This window comes from Neoarius graeffei, chromosome 7 (assembly GCF_027579695.1).
Source record: "Neoarius graeffei isolate fNeoGra1 chromosome 7, fNeoGra1.pri, whole genome shotgun sequence".
Classification (NCBI taxonomy): Eukaryota; Metazoa; Chordata; class Actinopteri; order Siluriformes; family Ariidae; genus Neoarius; species Neoarius graeffei.
The window spans coordinates 56394654-56419919 of NC_083575.1; the positions used below are offsets into that span (position 1 = coordinate 56394654).

General features: G+C 41.0%; 1 protein-coding gene across 1 annotated transcript in view; it reads left to right on the plus strand.

Annotated features, from left to right (window-relative positions):
• LOC132889483 (regulating synaptic membrane exocytosis protein 1-like) overlaps positions 1 to 25266 on the plus strand; it is a 134793-nt gene that overhangs the window by 95598 nt on the left and 13929 nt on the right. Inside the window, exons 16-23 of the mRNA XM_060926034.1 lie at positions 1859 to 1915; positions 2851 to 3049; positions 5712 to 5807; positions 6567 to 6629; positions 16041 to 16130; positions 16524 to 16601; positions 24126 to 24197; positions 24369 to 24434. Of these exons, the coding sequence (XP_060782017.1) occupies positions 1859 to 1915; positions 2851 to 3049; positions 5712 to 5807; positions 6567 to 6629; positions 16041 to 16130; positions 16524 to 16601; positions 24126 to 24197; positions 24369 to 24434 (721 nt within the window). The remainder of the gene's footprint in view (positions 1 to 1858; positions 1916 to 2850; positions 3050 to 5711; positions 5808 to 6566; positions 6630 to 16040; positions 16131 to 16523; positions 16602 to 24125; positions 24198 to 24368; positions 24435 to 25266) is intronic.

Here is a 25266-nt window from a genome sequence, read left to right on the forward strand (position 1 = left end):
ATATTTCTGCATAAATATGACCTAAAACATCATCATATTTTCACACAAGTCCTAAAAGTAGATAAAGAGAACCCAGTTAAACAAATGAGACAAAAATATTATACTTGGTCATTTATTTATTGAGGAAAATGATCCAGTATTACATATCTGATAGACCCCTGTTCTTTAAATAAAACAGGGTGCCCACTCACACCTGATTGTCATCCCATTGATTGAAAACACCTGACTCTAATTTCACCTTCAAATTAACTGATAATCCTAGAGGTTCACATACTTTTGCCACTCACAGATATGTAATATTGGATCATTTTCCTCAATAAATAAATGACCAAGTATAATATGTTTGTCTCATTTGTTTAACTGGGTTCTCTTTATCTACGTTTTGGACTTGTGTGAAAATCTGATGATGTTTTAGGTCATATTTATGCAGAAATATAGAAAATTCTAAAGGGTTCACAAACTTTCAAGCACCACTATACATACATACACACACACACACACACGCATACCACACACATACATATATACACATATGCACACATATATACACATATGCACACACATATACACATGTGCGCACACACACACACACACACACACACACACACACACACACACACACACACACACACACACAAGCAAAAAAAAAAAACCACTCACAGAAGACAACTGTGAGATGATCACAGATTCTAGGCAGTATGCATAGTGGAAGTGGTGCGGTAGGATGCTATGGTAGAATAGAATGTGTACCATGGCGGTGGTGCAAAAAGTGGACAATGCAGGAATATACCAGTGCAATTACTCTATCTAAGAAAAATACACACTATACCAATACAAGAATGTAAACAGCAATAGAAATTAACTATACAAATCTTTAAATACCCGTAAGCAAATAGTATAATTAAAAGATAAAAATGACAGGTTAAAATTTAGGACAATACAGAAGGTCGAGATTAAAAAATAAATAAATAAATAAATTTCTCTTAAAGGGAGACTCTGGCTAAAACATGTTTTATAGTCATCACCAGAGTGAGATTTCCAAGCATCAGTATTAAAAATACCAGTTTAAAATCCCTCATTATGAAACGTCTTAGAGGTGGAATTTGTGGCTGTGGAAGGCAGAAAGAAGCCAAGTAATGATCTAGAAAGCATCTGCCAGAAATCTGAAGTACTCTCCAGTGACTGTATTTGTATTAACTTAATTTTGCTAATGCATGCTGGGGATTTTAATGACCAAACTTTGACAGAGGTAAACAGAAAAAAAAAACCAACAAACAAAACAAAAAAAACCCCTGCAAATTCTGCCAAAATACAGAGGATGAAATGCAAGACTGCATTAAATGATATCACATCACCTGATAAATAACATATATTAAAACTTGGTTTTCTGCCAAAATCCTCCTTTTGAATGATCCTTTTTTGATCATTCAAAAAAAAATCCTGTGCTCATCAATCTTTTACCTGATTAATTTGAAGTGCATAAAAAGAGTAGAATTGTATACAGAGAATATAATTGCCTTTATACATTTATGAATCTTTGTTGTGTCACTTGTGCAAGTGGGGAGTGTGACTGATTGGATACCAATATGCAAATGGTTATTCATCTGTTTGTAATTTTTCTTCCATTTCAGAAAAACAGGATCATTTTTCACATGTGCATGCATTCATGTAAAATATGTCTGTTTTATCCATCTGTCTTGTGTGTGTGTGTGTGTGTGTGTGTGTGTGTGTGTGTGTGTGTGTGTGTGTGTGTGTGTGTATATATATATCAATTTGTCTGTCTCTGTGGTGTCTGTGTGTGTGTGTGTGTGTGTGTGTGTGTGTGTGTGTGTGTGTGTGTGTGTGTGTGTCTGCACAGGCTCTCAGCGCATCACAGAATCAGATTATGATGATGGTATTGGCGTAGTGGCTGCAGGTGGGTGGGGGGCATGGCACCAGTAACTTCTACACTAATACTGTGATTTGTGCAGTAGAATACAGAACGAGAGAAGCAACGAGTCAGCAGCAGGCTTTCCTCTTCTACTGAAAGCGTCTGCTGTTTTTCTGGAGACAATGCAACATGTCAAGCCATGCCATAGGTTTAGCATGCAATACATCATCACTCTTTTCTGCAAATACACAATCAACTCTCATGTAACATTAGAGCATTTTTTTGTGGGTCTTATGGGTAGTTTTGTCTCCAGCGCTTTTCTCTGTAGCCACGTAGAATAAACTTTAACCACAATGCACAGTGTGAGCATGACAATACCAGAGAAAAATGAACGCAAGAAGAGTGAAAAAGAAGTGAGGGAGATTGAGCCTCTCTTCAGTACTCAATTTGCACTCCTTTCATTGTGCATGGTGGTGTAGTTTTATCCTTGATACCTTGCTTTCATTCTCTTTCATTCTCCAGCACATCTGTTATGACTGTGAGCTTTGCAAAGTTACAAAGCAGGCATTAAATTGAGTGCATTAAATTGTTTCAAATCTGTGGCCTTGAGCAAGAACACTAAAAGTAGTGATTAGGAAGAGAGTCCAAAAGTAAAGTAAATTTTTATAGTTTCGTTTCTTTAGCCAAGAATAGTGAGTTTTGTACCACAGCAGTGAGTCTGTATAGTTAGTTAATGCATGTTTGTCTGAATAAAATAGACATCTATAAATAAAAAAAAAGGAATTTATGCTACGCAGTGTCTCATGAACAAATGTTGATGCTGGAAAACTAGAGGAATTAATGAAACAGGTATCTGCTATATTTTTGCATGAATATTTGAAATCCAGTTGAGTGTAATTTTTTTGTACGATTTGCCTAATCCTTTGAAACAGTTTTTTTCCCTAATAGTGCATGTTTTATGTGTTTTTGGGTCCTTACAGCTGCAGAAACTCGACCAAGAGAAAAGGAGAGGGAACGAGGGAGAGAAAGGGAGAGGGAAAGAGAGAGGGAGAGGGAGCGGACTACACTGGAGGTTCCTGAGCAGCAGAGGTCGACACATCACCGCTCTCGCTCAGTATCGCCTCACAGGGAATCAGAGAGCAGAGCAAGATCACGGCCTGCAAATGTCCCCATGCAGAGGTAGGACAGAGCATTTAATGAGCACTTGACCACACAAGTAATTCAAATTCACACATTTTACATTTTCATTTGCATTTTAGTGCACGTGTAAAGGCTCGTGGATAAAATCAGGGAGCAATATAATCAAGATACAATATGAGCCAACCAGATACAAAGTTTGCCAAATAACGTATTTGAAAATGTTAATAATTTAACAAAATAGTAAAATAATATGGGTTCTGATGTTTGCATCTACCTTTCAACATGTATCATATACTCTTTAGTCATCTAGCAACTAAGCCAGATGTCTTATGCTGTTTTATGTAAGTCAGTTTGGAGACCAAGACATACACTGGGGAATATATATATATATATATATATATATATATATATATATATATATATATATATATATATATATATATATATAAGTCTTAGGCACATGCAATGAAATGCTGTAGAGCAAATATGCCTTCAAAACTAATGAAATTAGATGTTTCTACATTTTAAAATATGGGATCTTCTTCTTTTTCTTTTGGCTGCTCCCGTTTGGGGTCACCACAGTGGATTTGTTCCACATATTTAATTTGCTATAGATTTTACACCAGATGCCCTTCCTGACGCAATGCTCCCCAATTTATCCGGCCTTGGGACCGGCACTAAGTATGCACTCGCCTGTACAACCCCAGTGACTGGGTATTGTACCTAACCTGCATGTCTTTGGACTGTGGGGGAAACTAGAGCACTCAGAGGAAACCCACACAGACACAGCGAGAACATGCAAACTCCACACAGAAAGACCCCCGTCAGCTGTGAGGTTCGAACCCAGAACCTTCTTGCTGTGAGGCAACAGTGCTAACCACTGCACCTCCATACTGCCCTACTAAAAAAAAATACATTTTCAAATATTTTTTACTAATAACTTTTTTAATTAAATGAACTTTTTTAAAAATACCATAAAGATCAGTAAGCAGTAATGCATGAAAAAAGTCAGTGTTTGGTGTGATGATGCTTTGCTTAAAAAAAAAAATTAATAATAATAATAGTAGTAGTCTCAGGTACAGTGAGTGCAGTTTTATAAGGAAATGAGCTGTAGGTTTTACTGAGCATCTTACAGAACCAGCCACAGTTCTTCTGGACACTTTGACTGTCACACTTGCTTCTTAATTTTGCAGCAAAACCCAGTAGCCTTCATTATGTTTTTGGCTGAAAAGTGGTCTGTTATATAATATACTGCTTTCTTTACTGACATACAAATATTTTTCTGCAGCATTTAATTTTATGCTGGAAAACTAATGTTTGGAAATCTAAAGTGTTTTTGTACTGGTTCCATAATGTAGAAATCAGAAAATAAAAAGTGTATAACAAAGTTTGTACTGAAAATCAATAGGGTGCCTATGACTTTTGCACAGTACTGTGTGTGTGTGTGTGTGTGTGTGTGCACTCATTCGGCCCCGTAAGTATTAGTGAGGTTAGGCACTGAGTTTGAGTGAAGAGGCTGTGGAGCAGTCAGCATTCTAGCTTGCTAGTAGTTACACTTGGAGATTTGCAAGCGAGAACTGCTAGCTAAAATTTACAATAGCACAAGAGCATTGGGTTTTTTTGTTTTGTTTTTTTTTAACAATTTTTGGAGTTTGAGTTTACAATACTTCAACTATTCAAACTACAACACAAACACTTCGATATTAGGCACCAAACTTTCCATGATATTCTGCTGATTTTGCAGCTACCCCACTTTTCATCCTTACTCTCCTTCCCTCTCTCTTCTAATATTTTTAGTGATGGAGAGGGAGCCAGAGCAATGGGCCTTTTCCCAAGTCATTTAAATGAGTGCCTTTTTAAAAGGCATAAACTGTTAGCTTGATATCAATGTCACTTCTTGTATTGTGTTGCAAGCCAGGCCAGTGCTACAGTGGTTGGTACATTTTGTCAATTAAAGTGGCCCAAAACTCCAGAAGGATGGAATTTGACTAACATAGCAGATGACCAATCACAGACCTTTTCTGACACAAGATTAACTCCTTTACTTACCACTCTGTTACTTCACATAGGCCTCTTTACTGACTTTTAAATATAAGATTCTTTAAACCTTTCTTTCTAATGATTATATCTTTGTTCTGAAAAACTCATTGGGTCATAATTTGTTTTTCTTGCTGGAATCTAGCACATGGAAGTGCAAATAGCCACACAGATTCCAGCCTTCAAGATGTTGAAAGTTTGTGGCCAGAAAAATGTACAAAAGGTGGAAGGAGTTTCTGAAACTGAGACTAAACTATGTGGCACTTTTTAAAATAGCAGTTTATATATCAGTAAAAATATTGGTAGTGTCAATTCAGTATTCCCTTGAATGGGGCAGCCATGGCCTAATGGTTAGAGAGAAGCAACTTTGGGACCAAAAGGTCGCTGGTTTGATTCCCTGGACCAGCAGGAATGGTTGAAGTGCCCTTGAGCAAGGCACCTAACCCTCAACTGCTCCCCAGGCTGCTCTGGATATGTTGTATGTCGCTCTGGATAAGAGCATCTGTTAAATGCCTGTGGTGATGATGATGATGATGATGAATGTGGTTGGAAGATGCCCTATCATCATTATCCTAATCTATATCCATGCTTATAACCATAAGGGCTTGTAAAAATATGTTAACATTTGTTTATAAGTAACTTGTCTCTATTTGTGTGTCTACAGAAGTTTGGATGAGGCACAGCATAGCCGCAGGTCTCATTCACCAACCCGCTACAATGAGCATGGTTGTGTACAGGAGAGAGAATATGTGGATGACAGGTAAAAACATAAATATGCTTGCATATGTGTAATGTTTCCTTACAGTGTTATTTCCCAGTCTTGGTTATGGAGTACCTCTGCTCAATTCTCGCCAATCCTTGGTCCAATTAACTAACTAATTCACCAGCCCTTACTATGTCAACATGAGTGTGTAAGAGCAGGGGAAATGCAGAGCAGGAGGACTCGTGGACTAGGACAGGGAACCACTGTCTCATAGATGAATCTTGTGTGTGTATATGTTCTAGGAATGTTAAACATCTTTCAGGTACAGTGAGTTTCAGTGCTTCTGCAGAATTTCTTGATTTGCTACACATTTATGAAGAAGGAAACAGCAGGAGCCACTTTTTTATTCACGGTTTGACATTATGAAAGCTTGTCTGTGTCAAAGACCTGTGTTGAAATTCACTTTGAATATATTTATCCAACATTCCCCAGAAACTCTTTTTCATTACGGGCCACATTCATCCTGAACTTACCAGGTTACATCGCTGCTAACCTATTACTAGTTAATTTTATCCAGAGAAGCGTGGTCTAATTTCCTTCACATCATTTTCATGCTTAGGAAATACAGGATGTGGTATGTTGAATAATGCTTCATAAAATGTGTGCCCCTATCATATAACATTACTGTGGTTCAAAGATAATTACAGTCTGCATCAGGTCCTATTATACCCATGCGCTCTCTTTGTGTTTGCTTGTTTATTGCTTTATTTGTTTGTTTACCCCCTCATGTGTCACCCATTTCCATGGTAATTGCAGTGAGGTCATCTTGATACACAGATCAGTGCGGGGTAGGAGCGCAGACTGCCTGCACATCACAAGGTAAAAGAAAAAAGAAAGAAAGAAAGAAAGAAAATTGCGCTAGGACTGGATCTTTCTAAAGAGTTAGAATAAATATTATTTTCCATTTATTATTTTCATGGCTTTACTTCATGTGTATAATCACTCAGCTGTAGCTAATAACATTCTCTTCTTATTGAAATAAAATATGATCTGTAGTGTTTGTCTGGCCTTTGTGTCTTTGGTTTGAATGTATGTGTACGAAATAGATGCTGTCATATTCTTTCCATATACTGTGTATCTTTCTCAGGTGTTTATATTCAACCTCTCTCGCTCTTCACTCAGCATTATACAAGCAGTAACTCAGTGTTAAGAGCCATTACCAGTGGAACCTTCCACTCCTTACTGGCACACTGCCCAAAGACAAACAAAAATAATTTAAGTGTTATTATGACACATTTATTTTAATTATTGTGTGATTGATTTCATTACACAACTCTACATACTGTAGATCAACTGGCAGGAGCTGGTTATTAAGCTATGCATGAATATTTATTTGCTTTTTAACATCCAATTTCTCAATGTCTTAAGTTATTTTACTGTGTCTACCATCTGCATGCTTTGTCGTTTGTCTGAACTTAAGTAAAGCCTAAGTATAGCAGCAGTAAGTAAGTACAGAGGTCAGGATCTCTGATGAAATCATTAGTAGCATGGTCAAGATGGACACAGAAAAGTCCAATTATATAAACGCTTGTCTTGAAACTGAAATGGACTTATTTGGATTACACTCACTGTGTAGTGTACACACTAATCTGTACACCTGCTCATTCATGCAGTTATCCAATCAGCCAGTCATGTGGCAGCAGCCCAATTCATAAAATCATGCAGAAACAGGACAAGAGCTTCAATTACATTAACCGTCAGAATGGGGAAAAATGTGACTCGGTGACTGTGGCATGGCTGTTGTTACCAGGTAGGCTGATTTGAGTATTTCAGAAACTGCTGATTTCCTGGAAATTCCACATATAACAGTCTCTTTACTGTAGGCAGAATAGTACAAAAAGCAGTCAGCAGCAGTTCAGCGGGCAGAAATACCTTGCTGAGAGCATACTTGCCAACTCTCGGAGAATGAAAAGCGGTAGATCAGATTGCGTGATGTAGTTGCACCCTTATAGAAAGGTCTGAGGGCACGTGTCACCGGAAAATTTTGAAAAAAAAATGGTGTAAGGGCAACACGGTGGTGTAGTGGTTAGCACTGTCGCCTCACAGCAAGAAGGTCCTGGGTTCGAGCCCAGCGGCCGATAAGGGCCTTTCTGTATGGAGTTTGCATGTTCTCCCCGTGTCTGCGTGGGTTTCCTCCGGGTGCTCCGGTTTCCCCCACAGTCCAAAGACATGCAGGTTAGGTTAATTGGCGGCTCTAAATTAACCGTAGGTGTGAATGTAAGTGTGAATGGCTGTGTCTCTGTGTCAGCCCTGCGATGACCTGGCGACTTGTCCAGAGTGTATCCCGCCTCTTGCCCATAGTCCAGCTTGCCTGTGACCCTGGACAACAGGATAAGCGGCTACAGATAACAGATAATAGATGGATGGGAAAATGGTGTAAAATGGGGCATTCATTCTCATGCATTCTGAGAGCCATATTTGAAGAAAATTGATCGAGAAATCGGACTGACATACTTCACAAAATGCATGATTCAGATTTAGATTAAATGAAATTAAATTTAGATTCAACCTCATTGCCGTGTGTAGCAGTTCATAGGAGGGGGAGGAGCACAGAAAGACGGCATGCCAGGATAAAGTTCCATAACTCAATTTATTTGTTCTTTTCAGACACAAATACTCTCCCAGTCTCACACACACACAAGTTGGCTGGTTCAGGAAAGAGCTCACTTCCTCTGCTCTCTCTCTTTATATAGGGCGCGGTCACTGGGAAGACACACAAACACCGGTTAATTGACATCAGGTGTAGTGATTCTGCCACTTACCTTCCCTGACTCCGCCCTCCAGTCACAGACCGGCGCTTGACCACGTCCCCGCTGCCACATACCCCCACCGCCCGACTCAGGCCGGGCAGCCGTCCGGCCTGCAGCCGAACCCCCCCCCTTGACGGGAGAAAAAGTCTGCCACAACCATCTGCGCCCCCAGCCTGTGGATCACCTTGAAGTTAAAGGGTTGGAGTGCCAGATACCAATGGGTGATCCGCGGGTTGGCATCCTTCATGCGGTGGAGCCACTGGAGGGGCGCGTGGTCCGAACAGAGGGTGAAAGGGCGTCCCAGCAGGTAGTAGCGGAGGGCGAGGACCGCCCACTTGATCGCGAGGCACTCCTTTTCGATTGTGCTGTAGCGCCCCTCGCGTACTGACAGCTTTCTGCTGATGTACAGCACTGGACAGTCCACTTTTTTCTTGTGTTCGGGTAGCCGGTAAGGGCAGCTGCGCACTACCACCCCCAGGGGCATCTCAATGTGGTGCTCTATGAGGTCGGTGCGGCCGGGCAGGGGCGAGAACACATCCGAAAACTTGGCCTGCAACTGGGCAACCTCCGCGAGTTGGGTCGGGGAGAGGTGGTCTCCACAGGGGACCAGAGAGGTATGCGATGCCAATGCTCCCTTTTGAACCTCCAGCCCCAGCTCCGCCTTCTCTGGAACCACCGACACCAACGCCACGGGGACCTCCTCATTCCAGAGTTTGAGCAGATTGAGGTGGTAAATCTGTAGCGCCCCACCCCTGTCCGTTTGCCTCACCTCGTAGTCGACGTCCCCGACTCGCCGTGTGACCTCAAAGGGTCCTTGCCACTTGGCGATCAATTTGGAGCTCGATGTGGGCAACAGTACGAGTACTTTATCTCCCGGTGCGAACTCCCTAAGGCGCGTACCCTTGTCGTACAGGCAGGTTTGCCGTTCTTGGGCCTGCCGCAAATTCTCCTGGGTTAGGTGTGTGAGTGTGTGGAGTTTTGCGTGCAGGTCCATAACGTATTGAATTTCGTTTTTACTTGGTGAAGGTCCCTCCTCCCAATTTTCCCGCAGCACATCTAGAATGCCGCGCGGCTTACACCCATATAATAATTCGAACGGGGAGAACCCCGTGGAGGCTTGGGGGACCTCTCGCACTGAAAACAACAAGGGTTCGAGCCACTTATCCCAATTACATGCGTCCTCACTTATGAATTTTTTAATTATATTCTTGAGGGTGCGATGGAACCGTTCAACTAAACCGTCCATTTGTGGGTGATACACGCTGGTGCGGATCGGCTTAATACCTAATAACCCATACAGTTCGTTCAGTGTCCATGACATAAACGAGGTGCCTTGGTCAGTCAGAATCTCTTTCGGGATTCCAACTCGGGAGATAACGCGGAAGAGTGCCTCCGCAATACTGCGTGCTGAGATATTGCGAAGAGGCACTGCTTCCGGGTATCGCGTTGCATAGTCCACCAGAACTAATATAAAGCGGTACCCTCATGCTGACCGATCTAATGGCCCGTCGAGATCCATCCCAATTCTTTAGAACGGTGTCTCAATTAATGGTAGAGGGCGCAAAGGCGCTTTTGGAATGGCCGCTGGATTTACTAACTGGCATTCGCGGCACGCCGTACACCACCTACGGACATCACCGCGAATCCCCGGCCAATAGAATCGGGCCATTATTTGGGCTAGTGTTCTCGCCCCTGCCCGGCCACACCGACCTCATAGAGCACCACATTGAGACGCCCCCGGGGGTGGTAGTGCGCAGCCGCCCTTACCGGCTACCCGAACACAAGAAAAAAGTGGTTCGGGAAGAACTCGAGGCCATGCTCGAAATGGGCATCGTCGAGGAGTCCCACAGTGACTGGAGCAGCCCAGTGGTCTTGGTTCCCAAGGCCAACGGGTCGGTCCGGTTCTGTGTGGACTACAGAAAAGTCAACGTGGTGTCTAAATTCGACGCGTACCCAATGCCTCGTATTGATGAGTTGCTCGATCAGCTAGGCACGGCTCGCTTTTACGCGACGCTGGATTTGACAAAGGGTTATTCGCAGATACCCTTGACTCCATTATCCCGAGAAAAAACGGCCTTTTCCACACCGTTCGGCTTACACCAGTTTGTCACACTTCCTTTTGTGGTGTTTGGGGCGCCCGCTACGTTTCAGCGGCTGATGGACAGGGTCCTCCGCCCCCACGCCACCTATGTGGCCGCATACCTCGACGATATCATTATTTATAGTAATGACTGGCAGTGGCACTTACAACACCTAGGGCCGTCCTTAGGTCGCTGAGGCAAGCGGGTCTCACAGCCAACCCAAAGAAGTGTGCGATTGGGCGGGTGGAAGTACGGTATCTGGGCTTACACTTGGGCAACGGGCAGGTGCGTCCCCAAATTAACAAGACAGCAGCAATTGCGGCCTGCCTGAGGCCCAAGACCAAAAAGGGGGTGAGACAGTTCCTGGGGCTGGCTGGCTACTATCGTAGGTTTATACCTAATTATTCGGACGTCACCAGCCCGCTGACTGATCTCACTAAAAAAGGGGCACCAGATCCGGTCCAGTGGACGGAGCAATGCCAGTGGGCTTTCTTTGAGGTAAAGGCTGAACTGTGCGGGGGGCCACTGTTACACTCCCCTGACTTTTCTCTCCCTTTTATGTTACAGACGGATGCGTCGGACAGAGGGCTGGGGGCTGTTTTGTCCCAGGAGGGGGAGGACCGTCCAGTGCTGTACATCAGCAGAAAGCTGTCAGTACGCGAGGGGCGCTACAGCACAATCGAAAAGGAGTGCCTCGCGATCAAGTGGGCGGTCCTCGCCCTCCGCTACTACCTGCTGGGACGCCCTTTCACCCTCTGTTCGGACCACGCGCCCCTCCAGTGGCTCCACCGCATGAAGGATGCCAACCCGCGGATCACCCATTGGTATCTGGCACTCCAACCCTTTAACTTCAAGGTGATCCACAGGCCGGGGACGCAGATGGTTGTGGCAGTCTTTCTCTCCCGTCGGGGGGGAGTCAGCTGCAGGCCGGACGGCTGCCCGGCCTGAGTCGGGCGGTGGGGGTATGTGGCAGCGGGGACGTGGTCAAGCGCCGGTCTGTGACTGGAGGGCGGAGTCAGGGAAGGTAAGTGGCAGAATCACTACACCTGATGTCAATTAACCTGTGTTTATGTGTCTTCCCAGTGACCGCACCCTATATAAAGAGAGAGAGAGCAGAGGAAGTGAGCTCTCTCCTGAACCAGCCAACTTGTGTGTGTGTGAGACTGGGAGAGTATTTGTGTCTGAAAAGAACAAATAAATTGAGTTATGGAACTTTATCCTGGCCTGCCGTCTTTCTGTGCTCCGTCCCAGGTTTCAGCACTACTGTAGCAGTTCGTAGGAGGGGGAGGAGCACAGAAAGACGGCAGGCCAGGATAAAGTTCCATAACTCAATTTATTTGTTCTTTTCAGACACAAATACTCTCCCAGTCTCACACACACACGTTGGCTGGTTCAGGAGAGAGCTCACTTCCTCTGCTCTCTCTCTCTTTATATAGGGCGCGGTCACTGGGAAGACACACAAACACAGGTTAATTGACATCAGGTGTAGTGATTCTGCCACTTTCCTTCCCTGACTCCGCCCTCCAGTCACAGACCGGCGCTTGACCACGTCCCCGCTGCCACACCGTGCCATTCCATTGGCTCTCAGCTTCACTTAAAATGACTATTTGACACTATATACTTGTATCCCTTGTCCTGAAAACAACTGAAACGAGGTCAGAAGAGCAAATCCAACAGTGTTCATTTATTATTTTGTAATGCGGTAGTTTTTAGAACTAAAAGCGGTAGGCGATATTTACCTGTCAAAGGTGGTAGACTACTGCGTGAATCAGTAGAGTTGGCAAGTACGTGAAAGGTGTCACATTAGAATGGCCAGACTGATTCAAGCTGACAGGAAGGTTCTGGAAACTCTAATAACCACTCTTTATAACAGTGGCGTGCATATAAGCATCTCAGAATCGAAATACCTTTTAACATTGAAGGTGATGGGCTACAACAACAGAAGACCACATCAGATACCATTCCTTTGAGCCAAGAAGAGGACTCTAAGGCTACAGTGGGTACAGGCTCACCAAAACTGGGCAAGATTTGAAGAACGTTGCCTTGTACTTTTTCCATTTTTCAGCTGTCTGGTTTTGATGAGCCTGTACCCACTGTAGCCTCAAATTCTTGTCCTTGGCTGACAGCATTCCTGCAGCTGTATTTGCAAAGGTTCTACCAAGTACAGTTGACAACAAAAATTTACATACGCCTTGGCTAAAGACGGACTCAATTTTTCACATCTCCACACATTTCATATTACCATACTTTTCCTATGTTAAGTCAATTAGGGGATTTAATGTAATTTCAAAATAATAGATAAGTTTTATTTTGGGTTTTATTTACTATTTCAGCTTTTTATTTGGTCAAACTTTACACTATATGGTATATAATGACATAGCTTTTAATTGCTTGAACTTGAATAAAACTCTTAGGGTAACCATCTATCAGCTTTTACCAATTTTTTGCCAGAAATTTTGCCCATTTTTTCCTGGTGTAACTCCGTCAGGGTTTGGGTGTCCTTGTTTGGACATGTTTTTTCAGTTCAGTCCACAAATTTTCTGTAGGATTCAAGACAGGTTTTTCTCAGCCACACCAATGCTTTCACTTTGTTGTCTTTAAGTCATTATATTACAACTTTGGAGGTGTGCTTAGGATCATTGTCCTCCTAAAAAACCCAGTTGCAACCAAGTTTTAAATTTCTGGCTGATGTACAGTATTCAGGTTTTGCTTCAGTATTTCTAAATAATCCTCCTTCCTCAAAATGTCATCTACTAGTGCATCTCAAAAAATTAGAATACCATGAAAAAGTTCCTTTTTTTCATAATTTAATTCAAAAAGGTAAACTTTCATATATTCTATATTCATTACATGTAAAGTGAAATATTTAAAGCCTTTTTTGTTTTAATTTTGATGATTATGGCTTATAGCTCATGAAAATCAGAAATCCAGTATCTCAAATTATTAGAATATTCCCTAAGATCAATCAAAAAAGGATTTACAATACAGAAATGTCCAACTTCTGAAAAGTATATTCATTTATACACTCAATACTTGGTTGGGGCTCCTTTACCATGAATTACTGTATCAATGCGGTGTGGCATGGAGGTGATCAGTCTGTGGCACTGCTGAGGTGTTATTGAAGCCCAGGTTGCTTTGATAGTGGCCTTCAGCGTATCTGTATTTTTGGGTCGGGTGTTTCTCATCTTCCTCTTGACAATACCCCATAGATTCTCTATGGGGTTCAGGTCAGGCAAGTTGGCTGGCCAATCAAACACAGTAATATCATGGTCAGCACACCATTTGGTAGTAGTTTTGGCACTGTGGGTAGGTGCTAAGTCCTGCTGGAAAAGGAAATCAGCATCTCCAAAAAGCTCGTCAGCAGATGGAAGCATGAAGTGCTCTAAAATCCCCTGGTAGATGGCTGTGTTGACTTTGGACTTGATAAAATACAGTGGACCAACACCAGCAGATGACATGGCACCCCAAATCATCACAGACTGTGGAAACTTCACACTGGGCTTCAAACACCTTGGATTCTGTGCCTCTCCACTCTTCCTCCAGACTCTAGAACTGTGATTTCCAAATTAAATGCAAAATGTACTTTCATCTGAAAAGAGGACTTTGGACCACTGAGCAACAGTCCATTTCTTCCTCTCCTTAGCCCAGATAAGACACTTCTGACACTGTCTCTGGCTCAGGAGTAGCTTGATATTAGGAATGCGAAAGTTGTATCCCCTTTCTTGAAGATGTCTGTTCGTGATGGGTCTTGATACACTGACACCAGCCTCAGTCCACTCCTTGTGAAGTTCTCCCAAGTTCTTGAATCAACTTTTTTTGACAATCCTCCATTTTTTTTTATGTTTTTGTACTGTATGCCATACTGATTAAAATTAAAATAGAAAAATGCTTGAAACATTTTAGTTTATGTGTAATGAGTCTATAATATATAACATTTTCACTTTCTTAAATAACTGATGGAAAATATTGAACTTTTTCACAATATTCTAATTTTTTGAGATGCACTAGTATTTTCTGAAATGGTGCTGCCACCCCCATGCTTCACAGTTGGGATGGTGTTCTTCAGATAAATTGGCAAACCTATCTTTCTTTTAAAACCTAACTTTACTGACTCTCTTAATGGTGGATGTACTGTATATACCTTGTTACCTGATGCCTCCAACTCCTTCACCAGTTCTTTTATTGTTGTTTTGAGGTTCAGTAGCACTTTTGAGACCAAAGTTCATTCATCACTGATAGTTAATTTATGCCTCCTTCCTGAACAATGCAGTGTCTACATGGCCCCAAGATTTTTATGTTTGCTTACAGTTGTTTGTATAGTTGCTTGTGGTGCCTTCAGTTGTTGGGAAGTTGCTCCTAAGGAGGATACAGACTTGGATTTGCCCATGGTATTGAGGAAAAACATACTCTCTCTAAAGGTAGACCCTTTTACAACCACAATTGCACTCCCAGTTAACTCCTAATTATAAAAATTGGCCAATTACAAGCATCTCAGGAATTAAACACATTTCTGGAATTCTCCAGGCTGTTAAAAGAGACGGTCATTTTGGTATATGTAAACTTTTGTCCTACTTTAGTTCTGATATATACAATTAAAACTGAAATGAACTTGTCTGTAATCGATTGTGTTAAAACTACCTCTAATGTCAGCAAAATAGATGCCCTAATTGACTTGCCAAAAAAAAAAGGATGGTAACATGAATGTAGAGTGAAAAACTAGCCGAGGCGCATTTAAACTTTTGTAAATTAACCTGGGGGAAAATATTTATGCAACCAGTAAACGTCTCTTTTTGTTGAATTAACTTTTTTGAACTTTCAAATGTTAGAGATATTGAATAAATACAATGGTCAAAAGTTAGGTCAATGTTAAGTCCATTTCAGTTCCAGGTAAGAAGAATGCAAAGTATGAAAAAGTTCAAGAGGTGAATACTTATGCAAGGCACTATGCACTTTACGAAATCTCAAGTTGGTTAAACATAGAAACAGTAGTTGACCTGCTGCCTTAATTAAAAATGTGAGTAAACTCAACTTGAAGATTTAACTCTCAAGTATTCAAGACAATGGATTACTTTAAGTTTAATTTTTGAAAGTTTAATTTTTGAAACCTTATAAACTTGAATTCAATATCCAAAAATTTATATGACAATTGGAGTTAAAAAGAAGGAATATGTTCATATAATTTAATGGGGCTATTTTTTATTTATTTTATTTTTTACAATGATGAGCAAGTTAAAACTTCAGGATCATGCTCTTTTCAACAGGCTTTATTGCTTCTCTTTTGTTTTAGTGTGCCATGATGAAGCCCATTCTTTTTTTGGATCTAATATTATTTGCTTGTTCTTTTGCATCTTTTTGATGTCCTTCCCTTCTCTTCGTTGGATGGCATGTTGTGACCCTAGTGATCTGCAGCCCCCTCTTGACAGGGTTAGAAGTGCTAGTACCAACTGTCTGAGGCCAGATTCAAATTCCAATTCACCCGATCGAGAAAGGTACTCACAAGACCCCATTCACTGTCCCTAAGTTTTGCTGTTTTGACAGATCATTTCTATTTTTCACAGATGTGTGTGCATTACATAGCTAATCATCTTTGCGGAGCTGGTTATGCGAACATTTTTATGATTTATATTAATTTATGGGTATAGTTATTTTTCAGTTTTACAGTATTACAGTTAATGAATGTCAGTTTCCTGTGTAAAGGTTGTGTTGGACTGTGTAGAATGCATTGTGTTTGGTAGTATCACAGCAGACTTGAGTGTCCCCGAGTGTTTGCGTATCATTAAATGTTAAATGCACAGAGTCCGCGTCTCTGTCCTGACTTGCCCTGTCTCTTTCACATTCTCACCTCCAATCTCTTGGGGTGTGGTGGACACACACTCTTTTAGGAGCACGCAGTCTCTCCCCCGCATCAGACCCACCAGCCCCAGGATCCTAATCCAACACGCCTCCCCTGAGGATGACAGGTACCGACCCTGTCCCCCCCCGATGCCTCCGCTAACCCTGACTCCTCTCTTCTCCTGTCCTAATTGCCTCTGCCTGAGGGCTTAGCTGCACCCTCACTTCATGTGCCTTCTAGCTAAGCGTCTGCTTTAATCTTTACTGATGTTTGTGCTCTAGATGTATTCTGGTTTTTGTCTAACATGTGGCTTTTTGATTCACTCTGACCCCAGACCCCAAAGCTGGTTTTGTTGTGAGTGCTGTAGTTTATTATTGTGACTTTCTTGTGAGCTTCTTGTCTATACTGTTTCCCCCTTTTTAATTATGCTGTTTTCATTCATAGTTTAATGCCTTGACCTTGTGTAGATTATGTCTCACATTTTTTTCCCTACAGGTGCATTGTAAATTTGCTGGATGTTGACTGTAAATTGGATGTTTTCATTCTGTCAGCTATAGTGTGTGTGTGTGTGTGTGTGTGTGTGTGTGTGTGTGTGTGTGTGTGTGTGTGTGTGTGTTTACTATAACTTTAGATGCACTATACATCCAAAAGTTTGTGGCCATGTGACCATCACACCCATATGTGGGTCTTTCCCAAATTATTGCCACACAATTGACAAAAAAAGCACAATTGTATAGGATGTCTTTGTATACTGTAGGATTACAATTTCCCTTCACTGAAACCAAGAGGCCCAAACATGTTCCAGCATTACAATGCCAGACATCCTTACCTGACATCAGTGCCTGACTTCACGAGTGCTTTTATAGCTGAATGAGCACAAATCCCCACAGCCATACTCCATAGCCTTCCCAGAAGAGTGGAGGCTGTTATAACAAAGGGAACAGACTACATCAGGAATGGGATATTTCAAAAGCACATATGGGTGTGATTGGTCAAGTGTCCACAAACCTTTGGCCATATAGTGTATTAAACCACAGAGCTGCTGAATGCTCAATTCTGATTCACCAAAAGGTGTTGATTTCTTTTCTGTCACAGCAGCTCAGACAGTAGTTCTGGCTACAAGGGTTATATTAATGGCTCATTATCATTTTTGCAGTAATAAATTACACAGGGACTTGTATGGCAGATGGTTCATATAAACGGATTTTTAAAATGTGCATGATCATTGAAATGGTGACATTTTCTGTGAGAAAATGGTTATTTAGCATTTCGGAGAAGAGCCTCCTCTGTTAGTGCTTTGTAACAGTCAGAGGGAAAACTAACTAAATTTTCCACCATGGCAAAGTCTTCAGGATAGAGGATTTGGTGGTTTCTTGGTAGCATGACAAGCTATATTAACTTCAGGCATGAGGAAAAAAGAACAGCTGATGAGGAATAACTTTTTTTATTTTTAGCTGCTATAAGGTAAATGACATAATGTAAACTTGTTTCATGGAAATTCCACATGATTAAGTGTAATTAAATTGTTGATTTTTTTCTATAACAGCATGCTTTATCTTTTATTCCTTATTTAACAGACATCAAAATTATTTACTTTCACTCATACAGTCCTACCCAATAATACAATCTAATAAACAAGTGAACACATTTGAAAAAGTAGAACAGTGCTGAGGTCACTCTCGAGCACTGTTTACACTTGAGTTTAAAATGCATCTCAGGTGACCAGATCACAAGTAGACAGCTGAGACATGTCGCCTTTTACACCGGTGTCTATCATGTGTCTCCAGAGTGTCCAGCTGACCACTTGTGTTCAGATTTCTTTACTGCCTACGATACGTTTCCTGGTATGTCCTTGTTGGGGACACATCAGGATGCGTTAGCCTTTACATTACATTACAAAAGATCGGTGGTCAAATGCGTCCCAGACCGCCTTGGCAATTGGTATGGGTTTTGAATGTGTCTTGGTGGTCATTTACACTTGTATTCAGTGCTGTCCACTTGTGATCTGATCACCCAAGATGCATTTTAAAACTAAGTGTAAACAGGGTCTCATTTTCCTGTCACCAGACAAATCCTGCACAGCAGGAAATATTATAGCAAGTAAAAATACCTTGAATATACAACCCTAATTCCAAAAAAAGTTGGGACACCATGTAAACATAAATAAAAATACAATGTGAAAATGTGCAAGTCATGCAAACCATATATTTCATTGAAAATGGTACAAAGACAACATATCAAATGTTGAAACTGAGAAATTTTATTGTTTTTTGAAAACTGTATACTCATTTTGAATTTGAAAGAAAGAAAGCATAACTTTATTCATCACACACTTGTGAAATTTCCTCTCTGCATTTAACCTATCTGAAGCAGTGAACACACACATGCACACACGTGAGCAATGAACACACACACACACACACAGAGCAATGGGCAGCCATGCTAATAGCGCCCGGGGAGCAGTTGGGAGTTAGGTGCCTCGCTCAATGGCACCTCAGCCCAAGGCCGTCCCATACTAACCTAACCACATGTCTTTGGACTGTGGGGGAAACCGGAGCACCCGGAGGAAACCCATGCAGACATGGGGAGAACATGCAAACTCCACACAGAAAGGCCCTCGTCGGCCGCTGGGTTCAAACCCAGAACCTTCTTGCTGTGAGGCAACCGTGCTAACCACTACACCAGGGGTTCCCAAACTTTTCCATGCCAAGGCCCCCCAAACAGCATTAGCTTCTGGCCGGGGACCCCCTTTGCAAACCCACAGACAATGCTACAAAATATGTAAAGAAACATCAACTTTTAGAATGTTTTCTCTTACTTTTATTCAATAGTCAATAATTGTTACATTTGTTTAGCATAAGAATATTATTAACTAACATGTTTTCAACACAAATATTTTCGCACTGAACAATAAACTGTATAACCTCCTGTAGTACCTGATTCAACTTGTTATCCATCCTTTTTGCGACCAGTGCCTCACGATGGAGCATGCAGTGTGTGGCCACTACATGCGGGGCCTTCTGCTTAATGAGAGCGGTCACTCCACTGATCTTCCCGGTCATTGCCGTGGCTCCGTCCGAACACACCCCCACACAACGGGTCCAGTCCAATCCATTAGACTCAATGTAATCGTCCAAAACTTGAAAAATGTCTTTCCCAGTAGTTCTTCTTTCAAGTGCTTTACAAAATAGTATTTCCTCCACAAATCTTTCCTGTGAAATAAATCTGATGTACACAAGCAGTTGGGCCTCATTGGATAAATCTGTGCTCTCATCCAGCTGAAGTGCGAAGTATTTGCTGGCTCTCGCCTGCTCCAACAGCTGAGCAGCTACGTCTTGAGCCATGTCACCAATCCGTCATGGTGTTATCAGAGAGTGGGACAGCATTGATTTTTTTTGGCAGCATCCTCACCAAGCAATTCTTGGACAATGTCTTTGGTGGCTGGTAAAATCAAATCTTCTCCAATTGAGTGAGGTTTTTTAGCACGAGCAATGTGGTACGAGGCTAAAAATGATGCCTTCAGGGCCCACTCGGGGACAGTAGCTTGCCGGGTAAATGCAGCAGATTGCCTGACCAAATGCTCTTCTTTGCGTCTGAAGAAATCTACTGTTTTTTTGGCATCTGTCGGATGTTTTTGTACCAAGTGACGCTGAAGTTTCGAAGGTTTTAAGCACTCATTTGACAGGGTCTCCAGACAGAGGACGCATTTTGGGCAATCATGGCCATTTTTCTGTATGGCTGTAAAGCCATACTTAACGTATGCTGCCTCATATTTTCGAATTTTAGTTGGCCAGGACTTCTTTTTTTTTTCGCAGCAGTGTCCTCCACAGCAGGGCTGTTGGTTTGTTCCTTCGGTGTCTTCTTCAAACACCTGTCCATTTTGCGCTAGCAATACGCTAGCTTGAGGAGCAAAGCAGCTTGATAAATGGCGCAAACCGCAACGTCACAGGCAATCGGAGAGATGAGCATGGCAAACAACGTTTCGATATGATGTATTATTATTAATAATTATATTTTATAATAATGATTAAATAACTAATTACAATATATTTAATAATAATTATTTTTAAAAGTATATTTTTTTTCGCAATTTTTTTGTTATCGTCCCTCCAACTTTTTGAGGCCCCCTAGTGCCCCTGGCGGCCCCCCAGGGGGCCGCAGCCCCCACTTTGAAAACCACTGCACTACACCACCGTGCCGCCCAATGATGTCAGCAGCACATTTCAGAAAAGTTGGGACAGGTCAACAAAAGACTGAAAAAGTTGTGTAACAAAAAAAGCTAATAATGTTAATTGGCAACAGGTCAGTAATATGTTTGAGTATAAAAAGAGCATCCCAGAGAGGCGGAGTGTCTCAGTAGTAAAGATGGGGAGGGGTTCACTGCTCTGTGAAAGACTGTGTGAGCAGACAGTGCAACAATTTAAGAATAATGTTCCTCAATGTAAAATGGCAAAGAATTTGGGGATCACATCATCTACAGCATATAATATCATTAAAAGATTCAGAGAATCTGGGGAAATCTCTGTATGCAAGAGACAAGGCTGAAAACTGGCATTGGATGTCTGTGATCTTCAGGCCCTCAGGTGACACTACATTAAAATCAGATATGTGTCTGTAGTGGAAATCACTGTATGGGCTCAGGAACACTTCAGAAAACCATCATCTGTGAAAACAGTTCATTACTACCGTATATCCACAAATGCAAGTTAAAACCATATATAAACAATATCCAGAAACACTGCCAGCTTCTCTGGGCCCGAGCTCTTTTATGATGGACCGAGGCAAAGTGGAAAATTGTCCTGAGGGCTGATGAATCAAAAGTAGAAATTCTTTTTGGAAATCATGGACACCACGTCCTCCAGGCTAAAGAGGAGTGTGACCATCCAGCTTATCAGTGCACACTTCAAAAGCCAGCATCTGTCATGGTATGAGGGTGCATTAGTGCACATGACATGGGTAACTTGTACATCTGGGAAGGCCTCATTAATGCTGAATGATATATACATGTTTCAGAGCAATATGCTGCCATCCAGACAAAATCTTTTTCAGGGAAGGCCTTGTGTATTTCAGCAAGATCATGACAAACCACTTTCTGCACATGTTAAAACTGCATGGCTCCGTAGTAAGAGTCTGGGTGCTAAACTGGCCTGCCTGCAGTCCAGACCTGTCTCCCATTTAAAACATTTGGCACATTATGAAGCACAAAACATGACAAAGGAGACCCTGAACTGTTGAGCAACTGAAATTATATATCAGGCAAGAATAGGACAACATTTCTCTTTCAAAACTACAGCAACTGATCTCCTCAGTTCCCAAAGGTTTAGAGTGTTGTTAAAAGTAGAGGTGATGCAACACAGTGGTAAACATGCCCCTGTCCCAACTTTTTTGAAACGTGTTGCTGACATCAAATTCAAGATGAGCATATATTTTTCAAAAAACAATAAGATTTCTCCATTTCAACATTTGATATGTTGTCTTTGTACTATTTTCAATGAAATATAGGGTTTCCATGATTTTGCAAATTATCACATTCTGTTTTTATTTACAGTTTACACAGTGTCCCAACATTTTTGGAATTCAGATTGTATATATTGCTCATTTCAAGCTTGAAATTGTCTTATTGTTTTGGCTGATCATTTTGCTTATTTCAAGGATTTATTTCTAGAAAGAAATTAAATAATCTGCCAAATGAATAAGATAATTTTAAGCGTGAAATTTGTGAATATGTCTCAAAATAGGTTTAATGGTATTATATTTCTTATTTAATAATTTCATTAAGAGAAATATTTGATAACTTTTCCTTTATTCAAGATTTTCACTTGCTAAGGTGTAATATTTTTTAGACAGATTGTAAAGATGTCCATAAATGTGTCCAAAACTTACAGTCCTAATTTGGGATCGGAGTAAATCCCTTAGAGTGTATATCCTTATTTGCTGTGTGGATCAACATCCTTATGGGAATTTGATGATCATTTGGACATATATACTAGTGCATCTCAAAAAATTAGAATGCCATGAAAAAGTTCCTTTTTTCATAATTTAATTCAAAAAGGTAAACTTTCATATATCTATATTCATTACATGTAAAGTGATATATTTAAAGCCTTTTTTGTTTTAATTTTGATGATTATGGCTTATAGCTTATGAAAATCAGAAATCCAATATCTCAAATTTATTAGAATATTCCCTAAGATCAACCAAAAAAAAAGGATTTACAATACAGAAATGTCCAATTTCTGAAAAGTATATTCATTTATGCACTCAATACTTGGTTGGGGCTCCTTTACCATGAATTACTGTATCAATGCGGTGTGGCATGGAGGTGATCAGTCTGTGGCACTGCTTCTTTGCCATATTGAAGCCCAGGTTGCTTTGATAGTGGCCTTCAGCGTATCTGTATTTTTGGGTTGGGTGTTTCTCATCTTCCTCTTGACAATACCCCATAGATTCTCTATGGGGTTCAGGTCAGGCAAGTTGGCTGGCCAATCAAACACAGTAATATCATGGTCAGCACACCATTTGGTAGTAGTTTTGGCACTGTGGGTAAGTGCTAAGTCCTGCTGGAAAAGGAAATCAGCATCTCCAAAAAGCTCGTCAGCAGATGGAAGCATGAAGTGCTCTAAAATCTCCTGGTAGATGGCTGTGTTGACTTTGGACTTGATAAAATACAGTGGACCAACACCAGCAGATGACATGGCACCCCAAATCATCACAGACTGTGGAAACTTCACACTGGGCTTCAAACTGTGCCTCTCCACTCTTCCTCCAGACTCTAGAACCGTGATTTCCAAATTAAATGCAAAATGTACTTTCATCTGAAAAGAGGACTTTGGACCACTGAGCAACAGTCCATTTCTTTCTCTCCTTAGCCCAGATAAGACACTTCTGACATTGTCTCTGGCTCAGGAGTAGCTTGATATTAGGAATGCGAAAGTTGTATCCCCTTTCTTGAAGATGTCTGTTCGTGATGGGTCTTGATACACTGACGCCAGCCTCAGTCCACTCCTTGTGAAGTTCTCCCAAGTTCTTGAATCAACTTTTCTTGACAGTCCTCTCAAGACTGCGGCCATCCCTGTTGCTTGTGCACCTTTTCCAGCCACCCTTTTCAGCAATGACCTTCTGTGGCTTACCCTCCTTGTGGAGGGCATCAGTGACCATCTTCTGGACAACAGTCAAGTCAGCAGTCTTCCCCATGATTGTGGTTGTGTGTACTGAACTAGACAGAGATACACTGTGTTCATACTGTTTTACTCAAACTCGAAATGAAATATTCTAATATTTTGAGATGGTTTTTTTTTTATGTTTTTGTACTGTATGTCATACTGATTAAAATTAAAATAGAAAAATGCTTGGAACATTTTAGTTTATGTGTAATGAGTCTATAATATATAACATTTTCACTTTCTTAAATAACTGACGGAAAATATTGAACTTTTTCACAATATTCTAATTTTTTGAGATGCACTAGTATATATACTGTATATTGCTTGTCATTTCCCATTTCATTGCTCCTTTTTCTTGTCTTTAAAGTGTAACTTTAAAGTGAAGCCTTGTCTTTCATCCCTTCTGTAATCATTTTTGTGGGTCTGTGTCTTTGTTTCTCCATCTCTTTGTGTCATCTACGTGTCTCTGATTTGATCACACACATCAGCTGGATTTTGGAGCCTATTTTTCCTACTCAGGAGACAGTAAACCACCTCAGTGCAAGGCCTGGGGCACAGAGGTATACTGGCCACACAGAGGATAAACTAGATTAACTAAATTATATTCTTGTTCAAGTCTCACACACACACGCACAGCATTACACAGAATTTCCTTTCATCATCATCATTTACTCAGTATTTTCCTCTCATCCTTTTATTTCTGTTTTGCTTTAATCATTTACAAATCATAGGCAGCCAAGAATTCTGGATGAGCCTAGCTGTCAGAAAGCTTGCAAGAAAAAATCTGACAGTGAGCGGTAAGGAGTCATACAGTACCATACCATATTTTTCATTACCACCCTGTTATGATACTCCATACACAACATGCTGATATAGAAAGCACTTCTCTCCATTTATTTTGTGTCTATGTGCAGCTGCTGTTATACATTAATGTAAGATCATTGTTTTTTTTTTATTGTGTTTAGTATTTTCTCTTTGCAAATTGAGCATTCAGTTCAGTTATATTTAAACACAGATACATTTCAAATAATATATTTATGCATGAAAAATGTAGTGGGCTTCAGAGTTTTATTAATGGTTCTGTTTCCTTCTTTTTACTTCACTGTCCTTTGTATTCTTCTTAATCGGTTTGTCTGCTTTTAGCTTGTCTATGCTTTGCGTTTACATTTTTCTGTTTGGCTTCATTTTCTGTTTATCATGTTTTTCTTACATATTACATGCTTTCCATTATGGTCTGAAGTACACAGTCTGTCTCTGTTGTAAAGAGCTTGAGAGGAAGGAAGGTATCCCTGCCCCAACTGGGTAAGGTGATATGATTCGGGTTACCACAGCCCTAGATTATAGCCCTAAAGTAGGCACAGAGTGCTCCCTGAATTCTGAAATATATCTATACACAAACACCCATTTACATCTTCCAGTAATTTTTCTCTTTCTGCATTGTCTAATTTTGCCTTCTGCTCTATTGCTATTACACCAAAAAACTGTAGATTGTCCTGGATTTGTTGTTATACACTGTGGGTCTTATTCTTTTCACTTCTGTTTCTTGTGCTTTCACTATTTCTGTCTCTAACACCTTTCTTCCCCCTCTTATTGTTCTTATTTCCCATTTGCTCCTACTGTTAACATATC